This window comes from Budorcas taxicolor, chromosome 9 (assembly GCF_023091745.1).
Source record: "Budorcas taxicolor isolate Tak-1 chromosome 9, Takin1.1, whole genome shotgun sequence".
Classification (NCBI taxonomy): domain Eukaryota; kingdom Metazoa; phylum Chordata; class Mammalia; order Artiodactyla; family Bovidae; genus Budorcas; species Budorcas taxicolor.
The window spans coordinates 36833621-36852251 of NC_068918.1; the positions used below are offsets into that span (position 1 = coordinate 36833621).

Sequence of the window (18631 nt, forward strand, 5' to 3'; positions counted from 1 at the left end):
TCAGAATTCTTAACCCCTAGAAACTTAACTTTCTAGTGAAAACTGAGAAGCAAGCAACTATAAACTGCCTGCTATATCAGAATTCTTCGTATTGGCAAATTTATGAATAAGTTTCATAATTTCTAGAAGCACATGCTTCCTTATAGTATAATTTTTCAGTGTGGTACAACACATGTTTACCAAGGAGAACCAAATTTATCATTGGCCCCTTTGTAGTGAAAAGCTCAAAGTGGATAAACCGATGTTCAGTATTAGTGTTTTACCTTATTTGGAAATGACCCAGATAGTCAATAAATTTTCCAGCATTTAACTTAGCAGAACTCTGACGTTTCAAGTCACCAAAGAGATTTGGGAAACTATTTTTAAGAAGACATTCCATAAAATATGTATGGATGTGAGAGTTGGACCATAGAGAAGGCTGAGCGCTGAAGAATTGATGCTTTTGATCTGTAGTGTTGGAGAAGACTCTTGAGAGTCCCTTGGACTGCAAGGAGATCAAACCAGTCAATTGTGAAGGAACTCAATCCTGAATACTCATTGGAAGGACTGATGCTGAAGCTCCAATACTTTGACCACCTGATGTGAAGAATTGACTCACTGGAAAAGACCCTGATGCTGGGAAAGATTGAAGGCAGGAGGAGAAGGGGACGACAGAGGATGAGATGGTTGGATGGCATCACTGGCTTGATGGACATGAGTTTGAGCAGGCTCTGGAAGATGGTGAAGGACAGGGAGGCCTGGTGTGCTGCAGTCCATGGGGTTGCAAAGAGTTGGACATGACTGAACAACAAAACTATTGCTGAAAAGTTCACCTAAACTCTTATTCTGCTTACATCTCTTTAAATTGCTTGTTCTTAACAATTATGTTTAGATTACTCATGAAAGTCTCATGAGACATTAAGCAAAATTGGTCATCATCCCGAGTAGTTTTTCTTACTGACAATTTTTGTAATCTAGATAACATGAACTTATTTGAATAGTAAACCCAAGTAGAATAAAAGCTGCATGTCTGTATTATATCTGATATTGATAAATTTGAGACATGATTTTTAATTGAACTAACAAACTTAAACTACCTTTTATTTATAGAAGATTATCCCAGATCACATGGAATTGAAAACTGTTGGATTAGTTCATGTATTACTGAATTTCAGGATACTTAATTCATAGTATTTATTTTTAAGCCAATTAAATACAGCTTTTTTACAAATTAATTTTGTCAATACTATCCAGAGAGAGAGAAAAAAAGTCACTTGCATGTAACATATATCCATAGGCATACAGAAACGTGCAGCCAGACAGAACCACCCTGTAGTTTCCATTCCAAAATTTTCCCTGTGAATCAGGTGCAACAGTATACAACTTACTATTTTGTAGATTACCTTTGAGTCCAGATTGTGTCTGGCAGATGGAACAAGTTAAGGTTACCTTCTCCTGTGACTAGAGCTTTTTATTAGTATTTGTGGAGAAGACTTCTAAGATTTGTATTTGTCTTTGGCAAGTTATCTTCAGGAGGGTGTGGACTAGATTTTCAGTAAGAGAGATTTTACAACAGTTTATATTTTAAAAGGCCTCTTTCCCTCCCACTTTTTCCTTCAGTCTCTGGTGATTGTGGTCAGAGTTTTAGTTACCTTCTTGGATATTTATGTTTCAAAGACATGATGAGACTTACATCTTCAGGGACAGAGGAAGAATGTAGGTTTCCTGCTAGGATTTTTAGTGCCTTTTGGATGATTTTCATATCCCAACAAAAGATAGTAGGGCTACCTTCTACTTAGGATGAGTGTCCTGTAAAAATAATTCTCTGGACTCAGGGTCAAATGGGGCTTATCCGGGGTTAAAAATGAAGAGGCAATCAATTTGGTCACTTTGGTCATGGACATGGTGAACCCATTGGACCATGCCAATTTTGTGCAGCAGGAGATGGGCCTCATCTTAATATTTTCCATTCACAGTGAGCCTTAGCAGGGATCACTATGATGGAAAAGTTGGCATGGGGTCAGGTATTAAATACCCAAGTGAGGGGAGGCAGTGCCCTGGTAATGAATATCGGTGGGTCTGGGGGCCTTTTGCCTTCTCGTGTCCCTTTCTTTCCTCACTCACAGCCTTGATGACCCTGTCACCTTTTGATTTGGCAGCAGGGAAGCCTCATGAGGAATGTTTCCAGGTTCTGCCTTTTGCAAGAGAAAGTGGAAAGTGGGTCAGGATTTGTATTAGACTACTGTTCTTCTTGTACAGTTGCTCAGTCTTGTCCAGCTCTTTGCCACCCCATGGACTGCAACACGCCAGGCTTCCCTGTCCTTCACTATTTCCCAGACTTTGCTCAGACTCATGTCTGTTGTGTCAGTGATGCCATCCAACCATCTTATCCTCTGTCAGTTAAAGAGTAGTTTTTGATCTCAGTTTCAACTTCTTTTTTTTTTTTTTTCCTTTTACCTTAGTCTTATGTGTTGTTACTGGAAAATTTTAGATGACAACACTGTGAGCCCCTTTGTAGGTGGCTGCTTTCCTTTGCAGGGTGTCCCAAGGGAGCATTCCAGAATGGTGGTCTGCCTCTATTAGCATCATATGCTCAGGCTCTTGGGAAAAGCTTCCAGGCGTCTGAAATGTAATATACAATTCTTAGCATATTAGCATGCATGACATTGAAAAATGCCCAGGAAGCAGCCAGGAGGTTTTGTGTTTATCAAAGAGCTAGTGTACCTCCTCAGGGTTCCTAGGAGGCACTGGCATCAGAGGTTTAGAATTTTTTAATTTGTCCATTCATTTTTTAGCAGCTTTATACCAGAGATTGGACTCCATGTCCCATTGGCTTAGGGGACAAAGAGCAATGGTAGTGAGTGAAGTAGTGACATGGGGTCCATAGTCTTCTCTGGTGGTGCCATTGGTTTCAATTGTGAGGCTATTTTACTCTTCTAGGTTAGAACTCACAGTCTAGGCACAACCCACTGACTCCGTGGTTGCATGTGGGAGTCTCTCCTCCTCACCTAAGGGAATCTTCTTCTTGTGCCTTTAGCTGGAGCCTTTCCTCGGGTAGTGGTGATAGTCTCGCTATCCAGTTCGCACTCCTTGGCTCTTCTTGGCCTTGAGGTATGGAGGACCCTCACACACATTAATAGTCAATTAAGGTCTTTATAATTAGTGGTCTCATCATCTCATTAGACCATATGGCCTTGATCACACTTCTCTGAGATTGTTGGATTATGGCATCCTTGACCTTTTGGGTTGGATGCCTCAGGCAACATGTGATAGGCACTATGTAAAAGCACGTCACAGTAAGTCAGACCCTCAGCAAGTGGTACTCTTTTCCCAGATGGTGTTACTCACCTGAGTTAAGTGGTAGTAAGCAAGCTGCAGCTAACAGGCATTCCCTTTGATTTACTGCAGTGGTAATCATGCAGTTCTGCTGACTGTGCCAACTGTTTTATATGCCAGTCCAGTTGTGGCTGGACTAATCCTTAATTCTTATGATTACAGATGTCCTTCAGCTATAACCATTGGAAACCTTTGAAGGGAGAAAGATTTATTACTTCTAGGACCTGGAAATTACATGGCACACCTGGGGCCACACAGCAAGGTTATTGTAGTGGGAGCGAGAAAAAGTGCACATAAGCCTGGGGTTGAGGGTGGAGGGGCACTCGGGTTTTGAAAAATGAAAATCACTCAGTCGTGTCCGACTCTCTGTGACCCCATGGATTATATAGTTTTCTTCAGGCCAGAAGACTGGGGTGGGAAGCCGTTCCCATCTCCAGGGGATCTTCCCAACCCAGGGATCAAACTTGGGTCTCCCATGTTGCAGGCGGATTCTTTACCAGCTGAGCCACCAGAATACTGGAATGGGTAGCCTATCCCTTCTCCAGAGGATCTTCCCAACCTAGGAATCAAACCATGGTCTCTTGCATTGCATGCAGATTCTTTATCAGCTGAGCTGTCAGGCCCTATCATGACATGAATGAATTACATCCCAAGATACTCTGTTTCTCTTTAATTATATGGTCATCATGTAATCTTCTAATTATTTTTTATTTTTCAAATCTTTGTCCAGGGAATCCCAAGAATAATGGAGTGGGTTGCCATACCCTTCTCCAGGGGATCTTCCCAACCCAGGGATCAAACCCACATCTCTTGTATCTCCTGCATTGGCAGGCAGGTTCTTTACCACTACCGCCACCTGGGAAAGGTTTTGAGGACTCACTTTTTATTGATGAATTTAAAACATAAGAGTAGGAATATAAAGTATGAGAAGAGTAAAAGTCAAGTGATCCAAATGGTCAGTTACCAAGTTAACCAAAATCTCTAAACACAAGAGCCTCAGTGGGAGGCATTCTGGCTCTTTATCTAGTTGTGGGGCTGGCATTGTGTTTAGTCAAGATAGCCGTCTTTAAAGTGGATGCCTCACCAACCAAGCCTGAAGTCAGGTACTTGCATTACAAAGTAGAGAAAACCCAGTTTCTGATGAAGAAAAGCTATGATTTTTTTTTGTAATTGCAGAAATAAATAATACTTTGCTGTTTTGGTTCTATTCTAATCTTCAGGATACTCATTGAACTGATCTGAAATTAGTACAGAATATTTGAGTTTTAAACATCCATATGTGTTATTAACATGTAGGATGGTGAATGTTACTTTGTATAGGATCATTTAATTATATGTTGGAAACAGAGATACTTAAAACTTCAAGGTTTTTAAAAAGTCACTTTATATCATCTGTTAATGAAAGGTTATTTTATTATCTATATGAGTGTGTATATATTTATATATTTCACATTATAAATTGACTAGGCATGCCTCAGAGTCTATAAAGAAAAACCAAACCCCATTTTCTTTTTTGATTAGAAGCCAGTCAAATTCAATACATAGTCAAATTTACCATATCACCAACTTTTGTCTATGTGTTCTGATTGTTTTTTACCCTTCACAGAATGACTTCACCCCGTTTCATTGAATTTGTCTGCAAACATGATGAAGTTTTAAAATGCTTTGTTAACAGGTAAAACTTTCTTGGTTTAATGGACTGCTCTTGTAACTTTTTCTTTCTTACAGTTTTTATCTCAACAGAAAAATATTACTTGTTATTATCTAAAAAATGTTCAGTGACAAGTATGAGTATAGTAGGTGTGGATTAATATGTATTTTTATTCTGTTTCAATATCTGTGTATCTAAATTTATATGTCACTTAATGCTACTCATCCTTCCCATTTAACAAGCAGGGTATGTTTTTCTTTTAGGAATCCCAAGATTATATTTGACCACTTTCACTTCCTTCTTGAATGTCCTGAATTGATGTCAAGATTCATGCATATCATAAAGGCACAGGTAGTGCTTTTTAAAATCTCTCTTTAGCCTGTCTAAGGAAAATTAAGTTTTTAATTTGAACACTATTCAATAGAGTGATTACTAGAGACCACCTGCTGTAAGTGAAGTGACATTACCTTATTCTTTAGTATATGGCATTACCCTAGTGTGTTCCTTTTGTATGAAGAGTAAATTTAAGAAATGTGTATTGAGTGCCTACTGTGTGCAAAGATAGCACCTTGTCACATTCCTGAAATGGAACACTAATCCTGTAAGGGCAATGGTTCTTGGGGATTTTATCCCCAAATACATTTGGGAAATAAACAAATGCCTTGTTGGGGATTTATAAAGCATATCAGCAGTTTACTAAAGACTTTGGAAGCCCTTTGGTAAATACAGTGGTTTAACTTTGTTAATCCTCCAAACTTATTTGACCTGAGAGCTTTCCTTCCCAAGGGTTCATTCCGTATATCTCATTTTTTATGAGACATGCTTGGGAAAAGCTCATTTTGCTACTTTTCAGCTATGTGACTTTGGGCATCTTTCTAACATTCTTGAGCCTTGAGATCTTCATTTACAAAAACAGAGATAATGACTATTTAACTTCATAAAACCTCTGTTGTGAAGAATATGTTTTAAATAGTGACTGGTATATATGTTCAATAAGTGGTAATTGTTTTGGAGATCAAAAGCATATGTTATATCTCCAAAGGGATCTTAATTCAGCCTAGCAGGGGAGATAATAAATGTACCTGTAAAATACTATAATTGTAGTATCACAGTTTTACCTAGTTCTTCAGGATTTTGAGGAAGGAATGGCTTGCGTTTGGCTGCTGTAGTCAAGGGAGATTTTAAAGAGGAAGTGGATTTTAATCTAGACTTTGAAAAACAAGCAAATTTTTGATAGAAATAAATGGGGAAGATGAACATTCTAGCCAAGATATGGGTCAGGGCATATAGATGGAAAAGTTGGTTAAAGCAGGAATTTTGTGTAGGTGAGGAATGAGATATAATTCTGGGAAGGTAGATTAGGGTTATACTACATGGAACCTTGATTGCCACATTGAAGAATTTTCATTTGCTAGACTGTCAGGAGCCACTGATAACTTTATTTCAGGAGACTAACATGATCCTGTCAAAGTTTTAGGAAATAATTTGTGTGAAATGTAGGCTAGCCTGGAGGCAAAGGTTTGGTTATTAGTCATAAGGTAAATGCTATAGGTGTTTTAAAATGTCTTCAGGGACAGTGATCCTTTCAATAATTTAAAAAAGCTAAGAACTAAGCCTTATAAAAGTATACACATGTATATAGGTCTTCTTTGGCATCTGTTTAATAATGATGATATAAAAGAGAAAGTAGTGGTAATAACTTACATTTATTGAATGCTAACTTTAGGTCAGGTTCCATACATTGGTTTTATATAGATTATTTTCATACCAATCATGTGATATAGCTACTTATTTACTGAAGAGTTTAAGTAACTTGTTTAAGTCATTCAGCTGCTTAGTGGCAGAACTAGAATCTAAAAAATCTTCTCTGGTTCTTAAATTCATCTTCTTAATCTACTCTATTATCCGTTCTAGGGTAAATGTGATTATAGGTAAAAGAAACTTACAGTTTTTTGAAAGAGGTAGTTTGTTATTTCTAATATTGTCTCTGTTTTTCACTTCCTTTTCGCTCTTCCCTTCCTGAATGATTCATTCAAAAACCATCTGGATTAGCTATCCACCTTCTTGACTCACAGAGGGGGTTTTGTCACCTAACCAGTACAGGTGTCCACATGGCATAGTGGTGGCCCAGTGAGAGGTGTTGGAACTTGGACGTGCTAACGAAGGGTGTATGTGTGGAAGAGGAGCTCAGCATAGAGTGTTTGAGCTGGAGCAGTATATGGAGGATGTCCAGTGTGCAAGCTGGCGATAGTTGCTCAGAGTAGTTTGACAGAACTTGAGTAACAGAGCTTGAGTGGGGTATCGGGTGTCTATGCAATGAATGGTCCACATCAGTGACAGAAGATTGATTATGTATGAGGGAGGGCAGTTGACTGAATTAGTGAAGATAATGGAAGCCTAGTGTCTTACTGTTGGAGAAGGAAGTTAAAAGATGGAGGAAAACAATGAATCATGCACTGTTGAATTAGAATTGGAGATACCAATGTGAACTTAAGAGTTTCCAATGTCGGTAGATAGATATAGCAAATCTGGGACCCACTTCTTGGCCTCTGAATACCATTCTCAGTAGACTAGGGCCTGTTGGAGAAATGGCTAATTTAGGGATAGTGTGAGATGAACCTGGATCATCTTATCGTGCAAGAAAGTTGTTGAAAGAATGATGAATGATGAGGTTGTGTCAAAATGATTCAGAAGCAGCTTGAATAGATTCTAGTGGCCAAATTTGGAATAATCTGAACATCAAAATAAATAATGATGGCAAAATACTGCAAATAAAATTGAAGGTTATAAGTCTATAGTGAAAGGATTAATGAATAAATGGAAACTATGATGAAGGGTGGTATATTTTATAATCTCAAAGTATCTCCTTTTAGAATACTAATTACAAAGATTAAAAAGGGACTTTACAGTGGAAAAGTTTGGCAATGATCCCAGCAGATGTATCAGTGTGCTAGCACTGAGAATATGGCATCACTTCTTAGATATGGTTGACAAAGATACACACCCTGAATTTAATCATGGGAAATCATGATTGTTGTTACTCTGTCACTATGTTGTGTCCCATTCTCTGTGACACCATAATAATCAGACTAGCTCTAATTGAGAGGCATTCTACAATATAACTTACAATATAAACAATCTTTAAATGTAGGTCCTGAAAATTAAGAAAGCACAGAACAACTGTGCCAAATGAAAGAGACAGCTATTAATAAATACAGTTCATGAGCCATTATGCTATACAGGATATTATTTGGAACTTGGCAAAACTTGAAATGGGGGTCTGAAGATTAGATATAATAATATATCAGTGTTAATTTCCTGATTTTGATGATTGTGAACTGCTTATGTAGATGAATTATCTGTAGGAAATATACACTGAAGTATTTTCTAGGACTGTCTGGACATCATGTTAGCAACTTACTCACATTAGGGGGAAAAAGACACCATTGTACTATACTAAGAAACTGGAGGCTATGACAGAAAAAAGTGAAAACAACTACCTCTGCTAAGAGATTGACTTCTTCTTCTGTTGGTGGTTTTTAGGTGGCCTGGTAGTTAAAGGGAGAGACATTTTGTATTGCTGTACAAACACTGTTAAGAGGAGCCTCTGTTATCAGTCCTGTTTTGTGAATTATTTTATGGAAATACAGGTACTCAGAAAGTTTACATACAGAAATGTGTCCTTTGGTTTTGTAGGCATATGTACATATATGTGTTGAGATATTTTGATCTTAACAGGTAACTTACTAGCTTTTTGTACCTTTTTATGTTACATTTGAATTACTTTTAAAAAAAAGTTGCCGTATGTGTTTATTTTAAAACTGGTTCTCGTTTTCTAGATAAAGGATAGAGTTTAATATTTAATCTCTTATAATGGCAAATAGGTTTACTATCGTTTAAAATACTTATTTGCAGTCATTTTAACATTGGTGTGAGTGATAAGAGCAGTATCTGTTAGCATTCTCAGTTCAGTTCAGTTGCTCAGTCGTGTCCGACTCTTTGCGACCCCATGGTCTGCAGCACACCAGGCTTCCCTGTCTGTCACCAACTCCCGGAGCCTGCTCAAACTCATATGCATTGAGTTGGTGATGCCATCTAACCATCTCATCCTCTGTTGTCCCCTTCTCCTCCTACCTTCAATCTTTCCTAGCATCATGGTCTTTTCCAATGAGTCAGTTCTTCGCATCAGGTGGCCAGAGTTAGGATTCTGGGAGTTGAGTATTTGCACAAATTACCTAACCTCTTGGTGCTGCATTTTTCCCTTCTGTAAAATGGGGATAATAATAATGAGTCCCTTTTTCTCGGAGTGTTGTAAAGGTTATATGTGAAAATGCATGTTAAATGCTTAAAATAGTACCTGGCTTATAGGTGCTTTAATAAACATTAGTTAATTTATGATTATAATAATAACTGTCTTCATTTAATCCTCAGAATTAGCCCTTCCAAGTTGGTATGATTTCCCCCACTTTACAGGTAGGAAGACTGAGAGGATTACATGTAGGAAGTTCTGAGAGGATTGGTAATTCCCCTCAGGTCACAAACCTAGTAGTGATAGATCTAGGATTTCAAAACATTGTTCATCAAAATTCGAAGTCCGTATTTAAATACATTACTTCTGTGTAATGGTTTCTCCTCCTTTACCTAGATTTTAGGAATAATCAGCATTAAAATGTCAAGCACTTAACATTCTAGTCTGTGTACTAAAAATGAAATATACCCAGTAATGAATATAACAGTAGCAACATTTTATTCAAAATGTGGAAAACTTCTAGAAGTATGGATAAAATTATACATTTAATTTTGGAAAGGGAACGTTTTTTCTTATTGGAAGAACAGATATTAAAAGGTAAAAATTAATCTTGCACAAGTTATTTTCATAAAAATATTTTATTAAGAATTGGTTAAAAGTGGTGTTTAAGTCTTTTGAAGCAAAACTAATATTTAGCTCAGATAAAGAAATTTACTGGTGTCCTAAAAATTGCATGAGAGAGAACCTCTTTGTGGTGTTGGGTATTGATCATATTTGTCTCTTCAAACTGTTGCCTTTTCTGATATTGCCGCACTGTGATTCTCCTTTGACTTTTCTAGCTGTGTGTATCATTTGGTAATAAGCAAATTCTCAGTATTGACCTGTGATCATAAACTTCTCCATTCTTGGTGTGTGTCCCTGTATCTTTAATCTCTTGAACATGAGAGATTACCTTGTCTCCTAAATTATCTTCATTCATGACTCTTTCCAGTGTCTCACCTGCAGAACATTCCAGTATTTATTTCTAAGCTCTTAGTAGTTATATCCCTATTAACCTTAAATTAAGAATTTATAAGATCTCATTTGTTATCTTCACGAGTACCTTCTAGGAATTGGGGTAGATAGTGCTGGGGCAGGAGGTTCCCCCTCTAAGCTATTTCTGATGTAAAGTTCTGTCCTTAGAGACCTTCTCTTAAAGGAGTAATGTCTTTCAGATTTTCTTTACTGTTCTTTCCTACCATGACCAGGACCATATCACTCAATCACTAGTATTTCAGCTGCTGTGTAGATGGCCTCCCTTTATCCTGGTACTACTCTCACGTTAATTACTGAGTTTACCATGCTATTTCTCTGACCAGGTACCTTCAGTGGCCACTGTATCTTGATTCAAAGGATCCATAATTGTGTCCTTGATTTACTTACAAAAACTTATTTCCTTCAATATATATAGGGTTATGCTGGTACCTTCACTGCATCTTCCAGGGGGACATGGTTTCTTTTGTGCCTTTTTTCTTGTCTCCCTTAGCCTGGTGTGCTTTCTTTTCCTCCTGCTTGAGCAGATCCTACCCACCTGTAAGTCCTGGTTCAGACCAGGATCCCATGAAGCCTTTGTACTCCACTCATCTGCACAGTCTCAGAATTCTCAGTGCACTGTGATCTGCACATTACTGTTTAGAACTTGGTATCGTTAAACGTGTTTTATTGTTTCAGTGTTAGTCTCATCTCTTTATACTGAACAGGTTCTAGCAGTGAAATGTTTACAGCTCTTATGTTACCTGGAGTATCCGCACATTCTAGGTACTCAGTAATACTTTCAGGTTAATAAAATTACAGATCACTTACAGTTTGCATATCTGGCAAATGAACGAAAGGTAGAGACTATCTTAACTGTTCACAAGATCTTATTTTTCAGTTTTTAGGGGGGAGGAGGGACAGAAAAACAGTTTAACAAATTCCATTTTAGTTGCTGCATATGTTCGAAGGATAGAAGTTAGAATTAGGTGTAAAGATTGTTTTCATGGAATATTAAATGGAATATGCAACATAATTTTTCTAGATATGGAAATTCATTCTTACAAACCTTTTGGGGTTTAAAAGAAATTGAGTGTGTGTTCAATTGTGTGTCTGATATTAAATTCTTTTAACTTATCAAGTCTTTTCTGTAGATAATGCAGGGAATTAAAAGAAATACACTATCTAGGTAGTCAAAGTATTTCAACTTAGATTGGCCTTTTTGTGAATAGTAGATGAAATGTCAGAACATTATTTAGAACTAATTATAAATGTATAAGAATGATTATTTGTAGAAAGGACATTTAGAATGCTAGTTAAGTAAATCTGATAGCTAAGTGACTGAAATCCTGCTAACATATTTCACTGTTATTTGTTGGGGTAGCCATTTAAAGATCGCTGTGAGTGGTTCTATGAACATTTGCACTCAGGACAGCCGGATTCAGACATGGTGCACAGGCCAGTGAATGAAAGTGATATCCTGCTGGTTCATAGAGGTACGTTTAGAAATCAAGTGATGTGTGTGTAAGGCACAAAATACTAGTTTTTGTAAATTTTAGTATGTAAAATTAACCACTGCTACATATTTAGATTCTATTTTTAGGAGTAGCTGTGAAGTTGTGTCAAAAGCAAATTGTGCAAAGCTAAAGCAAGGAATTGCTGTACGGTTCCATGGAGAAGAAGGCATGGTGGGTATATAAATAAGTGTTGTTAAGATCACTGTCTATAAAAGATTGAAAAGCCCTTGCATAAAGTTTAATATATAATTGATAATGGAAGAAATTTAATGTTATAATTTCATATATAGAAAAAATTTCATCATTATATTTCTATTGATACTTAATCTTATTTTCTTGAACTCAGGGTCAAGGTGTTGTCCGTGAGTGGTTTGATATTCTGTCTAATGAGATAGTCAATCCTGATTATGCTTTGTTTACCCAGTCAGCTGATGGTAAGTTGTACAGTTGAGATGACTTTTTCTGTGATTTGTCACATTTTCAGACTGCACTATCAAAGACTGCCTTTTATCCTTTGATTTCTACAGTAGTCTTCTAAGCTAGGGTGACCGTTCCCTTTTGATAGATGAGGAAATTGAAATTCAGAGTTTTTGCCTCTGATAGCCATTCACGAGTGGTAGGATCATGAGTAGAACCTGACTCAGCATAGCATTCTTTCCTCTGTAAGCAGTTGGTTCTCAAATGCTTATCTCAAGTACTGTTGCTGGCCTCAAGGAAGTTTTCATCAGTTATTTGTAAAATAAAGCTAAATTTATTCAATATAAGGCTTGTCCTTTAGTCTACTTTTCTTGAATTAAGATTTCCTTCTATAAAATGGTGCTAGTAGATGAACTTTTAAAAAAATGTAAGTCCTTGTTTGGGAAAATTAAAATTTGCTGACCTTATATGAGTTTCCAACTCTTGGAAGTTTTTTGATCATTAAAAGCAAGTCTAGAAGTCATGGTATTAAATCTTAACTTATAGTATGTTTACGTTACTATAGTAACTTTGTTTTCAGTCCTTTTAAAAGATTGACGTGGTAACTAAAAAGCTTTTATTTAATCATGTAATACAGATAAAAGACTCTTCCTTATTGAAATGTTGTTTGCTGCCTACAGACTTACGATTTGATATTGTAGGCTAAAGGGCTTCCCTGGTGACTTAGACGGTATAGAAATCTGCCTGCATTGTGGGAGACCTGGGTTCGATTCCTGGGTGGGGAAGATCCCCTGGAGAAGGGAATGGCAACCCACTCCAGTATTCTTGCCTGAAGGATTTCATGGACAGAGGAGACTGCTGAACTGTATCCATGGATTCCTAAGAGTCGGACACAGCTAAGCGACTAACACACATACATTGTAGACTAAATGGAGATGATTACCACCTCATGTGTATAAGATACATCTGAGAGTTTTCTAACTTAAGACTTACATTCAAGTCAAGGTGGGATTTCAGTTTTTAAATGCTTTGTACAGTTGCTTTTATTTTCTGAAAAATTTTTCTTTCTCAGTGTTTAAATTTTTGTGTAAGAAGAGAGTGTCTCATTAATTATAGTTTCTGATTGCATTCAACCAAGCCAGCAGAAATCTCCACTGAATAAGAAGGATGACTATAAGAGGAGCAAGTGGGGCTGCGCGTCATGATGCTAGGCAACTGCAGGAATTCACCTGTTTGATGGGCTCCTCAAAAAACACTTGGTGTATTTGAAATTATTTAGGAATGTGGGACTTGCTGCTTTAATTCTGTAACCTTTTGATTATTTTCTCTGAGATAAATTGGCATCTTTGTGATTTTTATGACAAATTTGATGAAGCCCTGGTTTAGCTATTTAGGCCTAATCTCTGAAGCAAGATTTAGCATTCAGTTCAGTTCAGTTGCTCAGTCATGTCCGACTCTGTGACCCTATGAATTGCAGCACGCCGGGCCTCCCTGTCTATCACCAACTCCCGGAGTTCATTCACACTCACGTCCATCGAGTCGGTGATGCCATCCAGCCATCTCATCCTCTGTCGTCCCCTTCTCATCCTGCCCCCAGTCCCTCCCAGCATCAGGGTCTTTTCCAGTGAGTCAACTCTTCGCATAAGGTGGCCAAAGTCTTGGAGTTTCAGCTTTAGCATCAGTCCTTCTAATGAACACCCAGGACTGATCTCCTTTAGAATGGACTGGTTGGACCTCCTTGCAGTCCAAGGGACTCTTTCAAGAGTCTTCTCCAGCACCGCAGTTCAAAAGCATCAATTCTTTGGCGCTCAGCCTTCTTCATAGTTGAATTCTCACATCCCTACATGACCACTGGAAAAACCATAGCCTTGACTAGACGGACCTTAGTCGGCAAAGTAATATTTCTGCTTTTTAATATTAAGACATTGTATTTTAGATTTATGTCTTGTCTTTATAGTCCCTTATTCTGAGCTGTCTCTTTAGTTTCATATCTGAGAAATACATTTGGTGTGAAATAATTAGATTTCACTCCAGATGTACTTACTCATTCCTGCTGGCTCAGTTGGTAAAGAATCGCCTGTAATGCAGAAGACAGCCTGCAGTGCAGAATATCTGGGTTTGATCCCTGGGTCAGGAAGATCCCCTGGAGAAGGAATGGCACCCTACTCCAGTATTCTTGCCTGGGATATTTCAGAGACAGAGGAGCCTGGCAGGCTATAGTCCATGGGATTGCAAGAGTTAGACACAACTTAGATATTAAACCATCACCACCACTTACTCTACAGATTTATAGCAGATAATATGTTGAAGCACATAGACCATAAAGTTTGTGACTCGTCCTTTTTGTAAGCCATATAGGTTTGTTTTCTCTTTGGGCTTATATTATTAATAAATTTAAAAGTAGGTGAAAACATTATCTTGTTCTAGAAAGTTACATTTAGGATTCCCAAATATGGGAGATGCTTGGGTAGACCAAATGTATACAGTAATTTCTTTAAAACCTGCTTTCTAATTAAATTGAGATGCTTACTGTAGAGCAGTAATAGTGGAGGGGAGGGACCAGTGCCTTTGGTGTGTTCTACTGAATGTCAATCCTTATGCTGTCCTTTTTGCTGTGATCTTGGGCTTGTAAATGTAATATTTCTGGAGCTCAATTCCCTTATTTGAAAATGGTGAGTACCTGTGGTTTGTAATGTAGTGGGAAATCAGCTGATGTGTAAAAATGCTTAGTCCAGTGCCTGGCACATAGAAATCAGAAATAAATATTAGGGGCTATTATTACTATTCTGTGAAAATGATATTTTCTTATTGAATAGGTTTTTTCTGAGATGATGAAATGTCACAGTTTTACGGATCTGAACTTAAAGCATGACATACACTTTATATTCTATCTTAATTCATCATCAAGTTAAAAACTTATGCATTTCCTGAAGACTTTTCCCCTTATTTCCTTTTTGTTCTTTTGATTTCTCTGTATCTATTCTTTTTGATAAATCAGATTTCCTGTTAAGTTATGTACAGACTTATGAGGGGAAATAGGTAAAATTGTGATTATTTTCAGAATATTGTTATTTTTTAAATTATATTTTTTTCTGTCTTTGAAGTGTTTCTTCATCTCACAAAACTTTGCTTTGACTTTTAATACCAAAAGTGACTGGGAATGATTCTCAAAAGATACTTAACAGTGGTCTTTTAAGTCATTCAGCTTTAAGTATCCATATATGTACCTTACATTTAAGTAAACTTACTGGCCATGGTAATTTAGTCCAGTGCCAGCACTGATAAAGACCAGCGAAGCACAAAGAGATTATGTATGCTCCTGTTGAGGCAGGTTTCACTTGTGTACCTGTCACGTCATCCAGCACGTGAGACAGAGACTGCCCTCGTCTCAGTCACTTTCATGTCTTTAGTTCCCAGCACTGTGCAGGGGTTAGAGGTGATGCTCATCGAGGGGTATTGAATGAATTTGGCCAACAAACAAAAATGTGTGCTCAATAACCAAACATTTTACTTTCCAATACTTTGCTTTTCCTTTACTTATTTTAGATGTTATTTCATTAGATTTATCGGTTATTCTTTCTTTTTGCCCAAGTGCCTAGAAGAGAAGTAAATAGCATGATCTTAAGTATTTGTCGAGTGGATGAGATTTGTAATTTGAGGTAGTGATCACATGAAAAGATAAGAAAAGAGGATTGAGATCTTGCTGTTTAGGTTTTTCCATTGCACTGGTTTGTTTTTTTTTTTTTTTTGAGACTGTTTCATTGTGGTAAAATATACATAACATAAAATTTTCCATTTTAACCATTTAGAAGTGTATACTTCACTGGCCTTAAGTACATTCATCACTATCTGTTTCCACGCCTTTTTTTTTTTTTTTTTTTTCACATAAATGGAATTGCACTCCATTGCTCTAGAGTCTGGCAATAGTAACTATTACTGATAGTGTTTTAACTTTTCTACCTCAGTGGTACCTATTCAAACTTGTTTTATTTGTTATGATGGAAACAATTTTACATTTAGAAATTTTAGTTATTCTCTTACAGTGCTCTATTCTTTGAGGAACAAAATGAGGTGAACACCTGTTACGCTGGGCATGTATAGATGAATGAGACAATGTCTGCCCTAATTCACAGCCTAAATAGTTATTTCCACATTGCTTGGGAAAATGTGTGTTTATGTGTTTCTAGGATCTCTCTGACACATCTTCCAGCTACCTTCAGTGAAAAGTATTCTAAAATTTTCTCTCTGCACAGGCTTACTTTGATACGTATATGAAAATTAATGATTATCTTTAGTATTTTCAATTCCACTGTTAAATATTCCACAAAGAATGTTCTTATGGAAGTTTATGCACAATGTAACCTTAGCTTTGCTGAAGTTGTCTGTGAACTAATAATTTACCTGCTTTGAAATGATCTCTCTTATACATAATCTTAAAAATAAATTATTTTATCTTGATTTTAATAGGAACAACTTTTCAACCCAATAGCAACTCCTCTGTAAATCCTGATCATTTGAACTATTTCCGGTTTGCTGGACAGATCTTGGGATTAGCTCTGAACCATAGGCAACTGGTGAACATTTACTTCACGAGATCATTCTATAAGCACATTCTTGGTATGGCTCTGTTGTTATTTCATAGGCATATATTTAAAGTGTTTTTTAAATAGGGAAAGCTAAGTAAGCCTTGGCAGTTGGGTGAGTAATTTTTATTTTGATTGGAGATTTATTTGATTGATGTTATTTTGCTCTGCTCCTGCTATTTTGCTGTCTGTATATGTAAGGCATTTGAGGGCCTGAGGGAGAGGAAAAAATAATCTACATTTTTGATAAAAATCTCTTTCTCAATTAGAAAGGCTGATTGTAGAAATGTGGCAGTAACATAAGCTTAAATTTACAGACTTCCAAATTTAGGAATTAGCGTTCATTTAAATCATGCTGTGAATTGAATTATAATATTTTGCAGTTTTACAGAGTATCTGTAGAGGGCAGTGTTTCACCATTAAACAGATAAGGAAAGGCAGAAACATTTAGAATATAACTGCTGTATGTTTGCATTTTTAGGTATTCCTGTGAATTACCAAGATGTGGCATCCATTGATCCAGAATATGCCAAAAACTTGCAATGGATTTTAGATAATGATATTAGTGATTTGGGCCTAGAATTAACTTTTTCTGTTGAGACTGATGTGTTTGGAGCAATGGAAGAGGTGCCCTTGAAACCCGGGGGTGGAAGTATTCTTGTAACGCAAAATAACAAAGTAAGTATTCACATTTTTACCTTAACCATTGTTGGTAACTTAGCCCTGATATTTTGCTAATTGCTATAAAGCCTTAGCACTAGCTAGAAAAACTTTCACTGTTAAGAGTTTTGTAACATTTATAGCAGATAAAATATTTAAATTGACTAAACCATCAAATAAACTTCAAATTATAAAGGATCATTTCTGTGCTGTGTTAGATATCCTGAGGCAGTTTCTTAAGCAGCCTAGAGCACAGTTCAGTTGATTGTGTAAGTTGGGCATGTGCATATCAAAACATGCGATTAGAAATACAAACTCACATCAATATATTTGCACTAAATCACTGTTTCATCTTTTAAAAGTAAAATATTGAGTTCTAACACAGAGAAAAAATTCCAGTGTTTAAACTTTGTACACACTTTTGGGATCCAGTATATTTTGTTAGACCTCTGAATTTGATTTTTCTTTTAACTTTATAACTTGATTATTTTTATTTATTATTATATCTCCTGTTTGTATATATAGTTTTAAAAACTTGGTGCACGTTTTAAATTACACTGTTAAAAGTTATATTACTTTAATATATAATACGGTCTTGCCTTGTAACTCAGCTGGTAAAGAATCCTCCTGCAATGTGGGAAACCTGGGTTCAATCTCTGGGTTGGGAAGATCCCCTGGAGAAGGGAAAGGCTACCTACTCCAGTATTCTGGCCTGGAGAATTCCATGGACTGTATAGTCCATGGGATCACAAAGAGTCAGACACGACTGAGTGACTTTCACTTTCACTTTTTTTTTCCCAAAATATGTTTTATGTTTTGATAAATTAGGAAATTGAGAGTCAGAAAATCTGATTTTGGAATTCCAGTTTGGTCACTTAGCAGCAGCAGCAGCACTTACCAGTAGCAACTTATGGTAAAACAGAGCTGAAACCTTTTTCCTTTCCTTTCATTGGATTTTAGTTCCAAGACTGCTTCAGGATCAGCTAACTATAAAAATAATAATCATTGAATCATTTTGTAGACTAAAGATCTAATATAATTTTTTGTTTGTTTGTTTTCTTAAAGGCCAAAAGACTTGGCCATATTTTAACCTCTTTGAGCCTCAGTTTTCTATTCTGTATAACTGGAATAATACCTTCCATGCAGAATTGGTACCAGCATTTGGTAAACTGAAAAACACAACCCAAACATTAGTTTTTATTGAATAGTTTTCTATAAAAATAGATTC

At 36.7% G+C, this 18631-nt stretch overlaps 1 protein-coding gene across 1 annotated transcript in view; it reads left to right on the forward strand.

Moving 5' to 3' along the window:
• Nucleotides 1-18631, forward strand: part of HACE1 (HECT domain and ankyrin repeat containing E3 ubiquitin protein ligase 1) — a 104778-nt gene that overhangs the window by 63941 nt on the left and 22206 nt on the right. The window contains exons 13-19 of the mRNA XM_052646083.1: nt 4922-4990; nt 5230-5317; nt 11611-11722; nt 11817-11914; nt 12090-12177; nt 16628-16777; nt 17225-17421. Coding sequence (XP_052502043.1) covers nt 4922-4990; nt 5230-5317; nt 11611-11722; nt 11817-11914; nt 12090-12177; nt 16628-16777; nt 17225-17421 — 802 coding nt within the window. The remainder of the gene's footprint in view (nt 1-4921; nt 4991-5229; nt 5318-11610; nt 11723-11816; nt 11915-12089; nt 12178-16627; nt 16778-17224; nt 17422-18631) is intronic.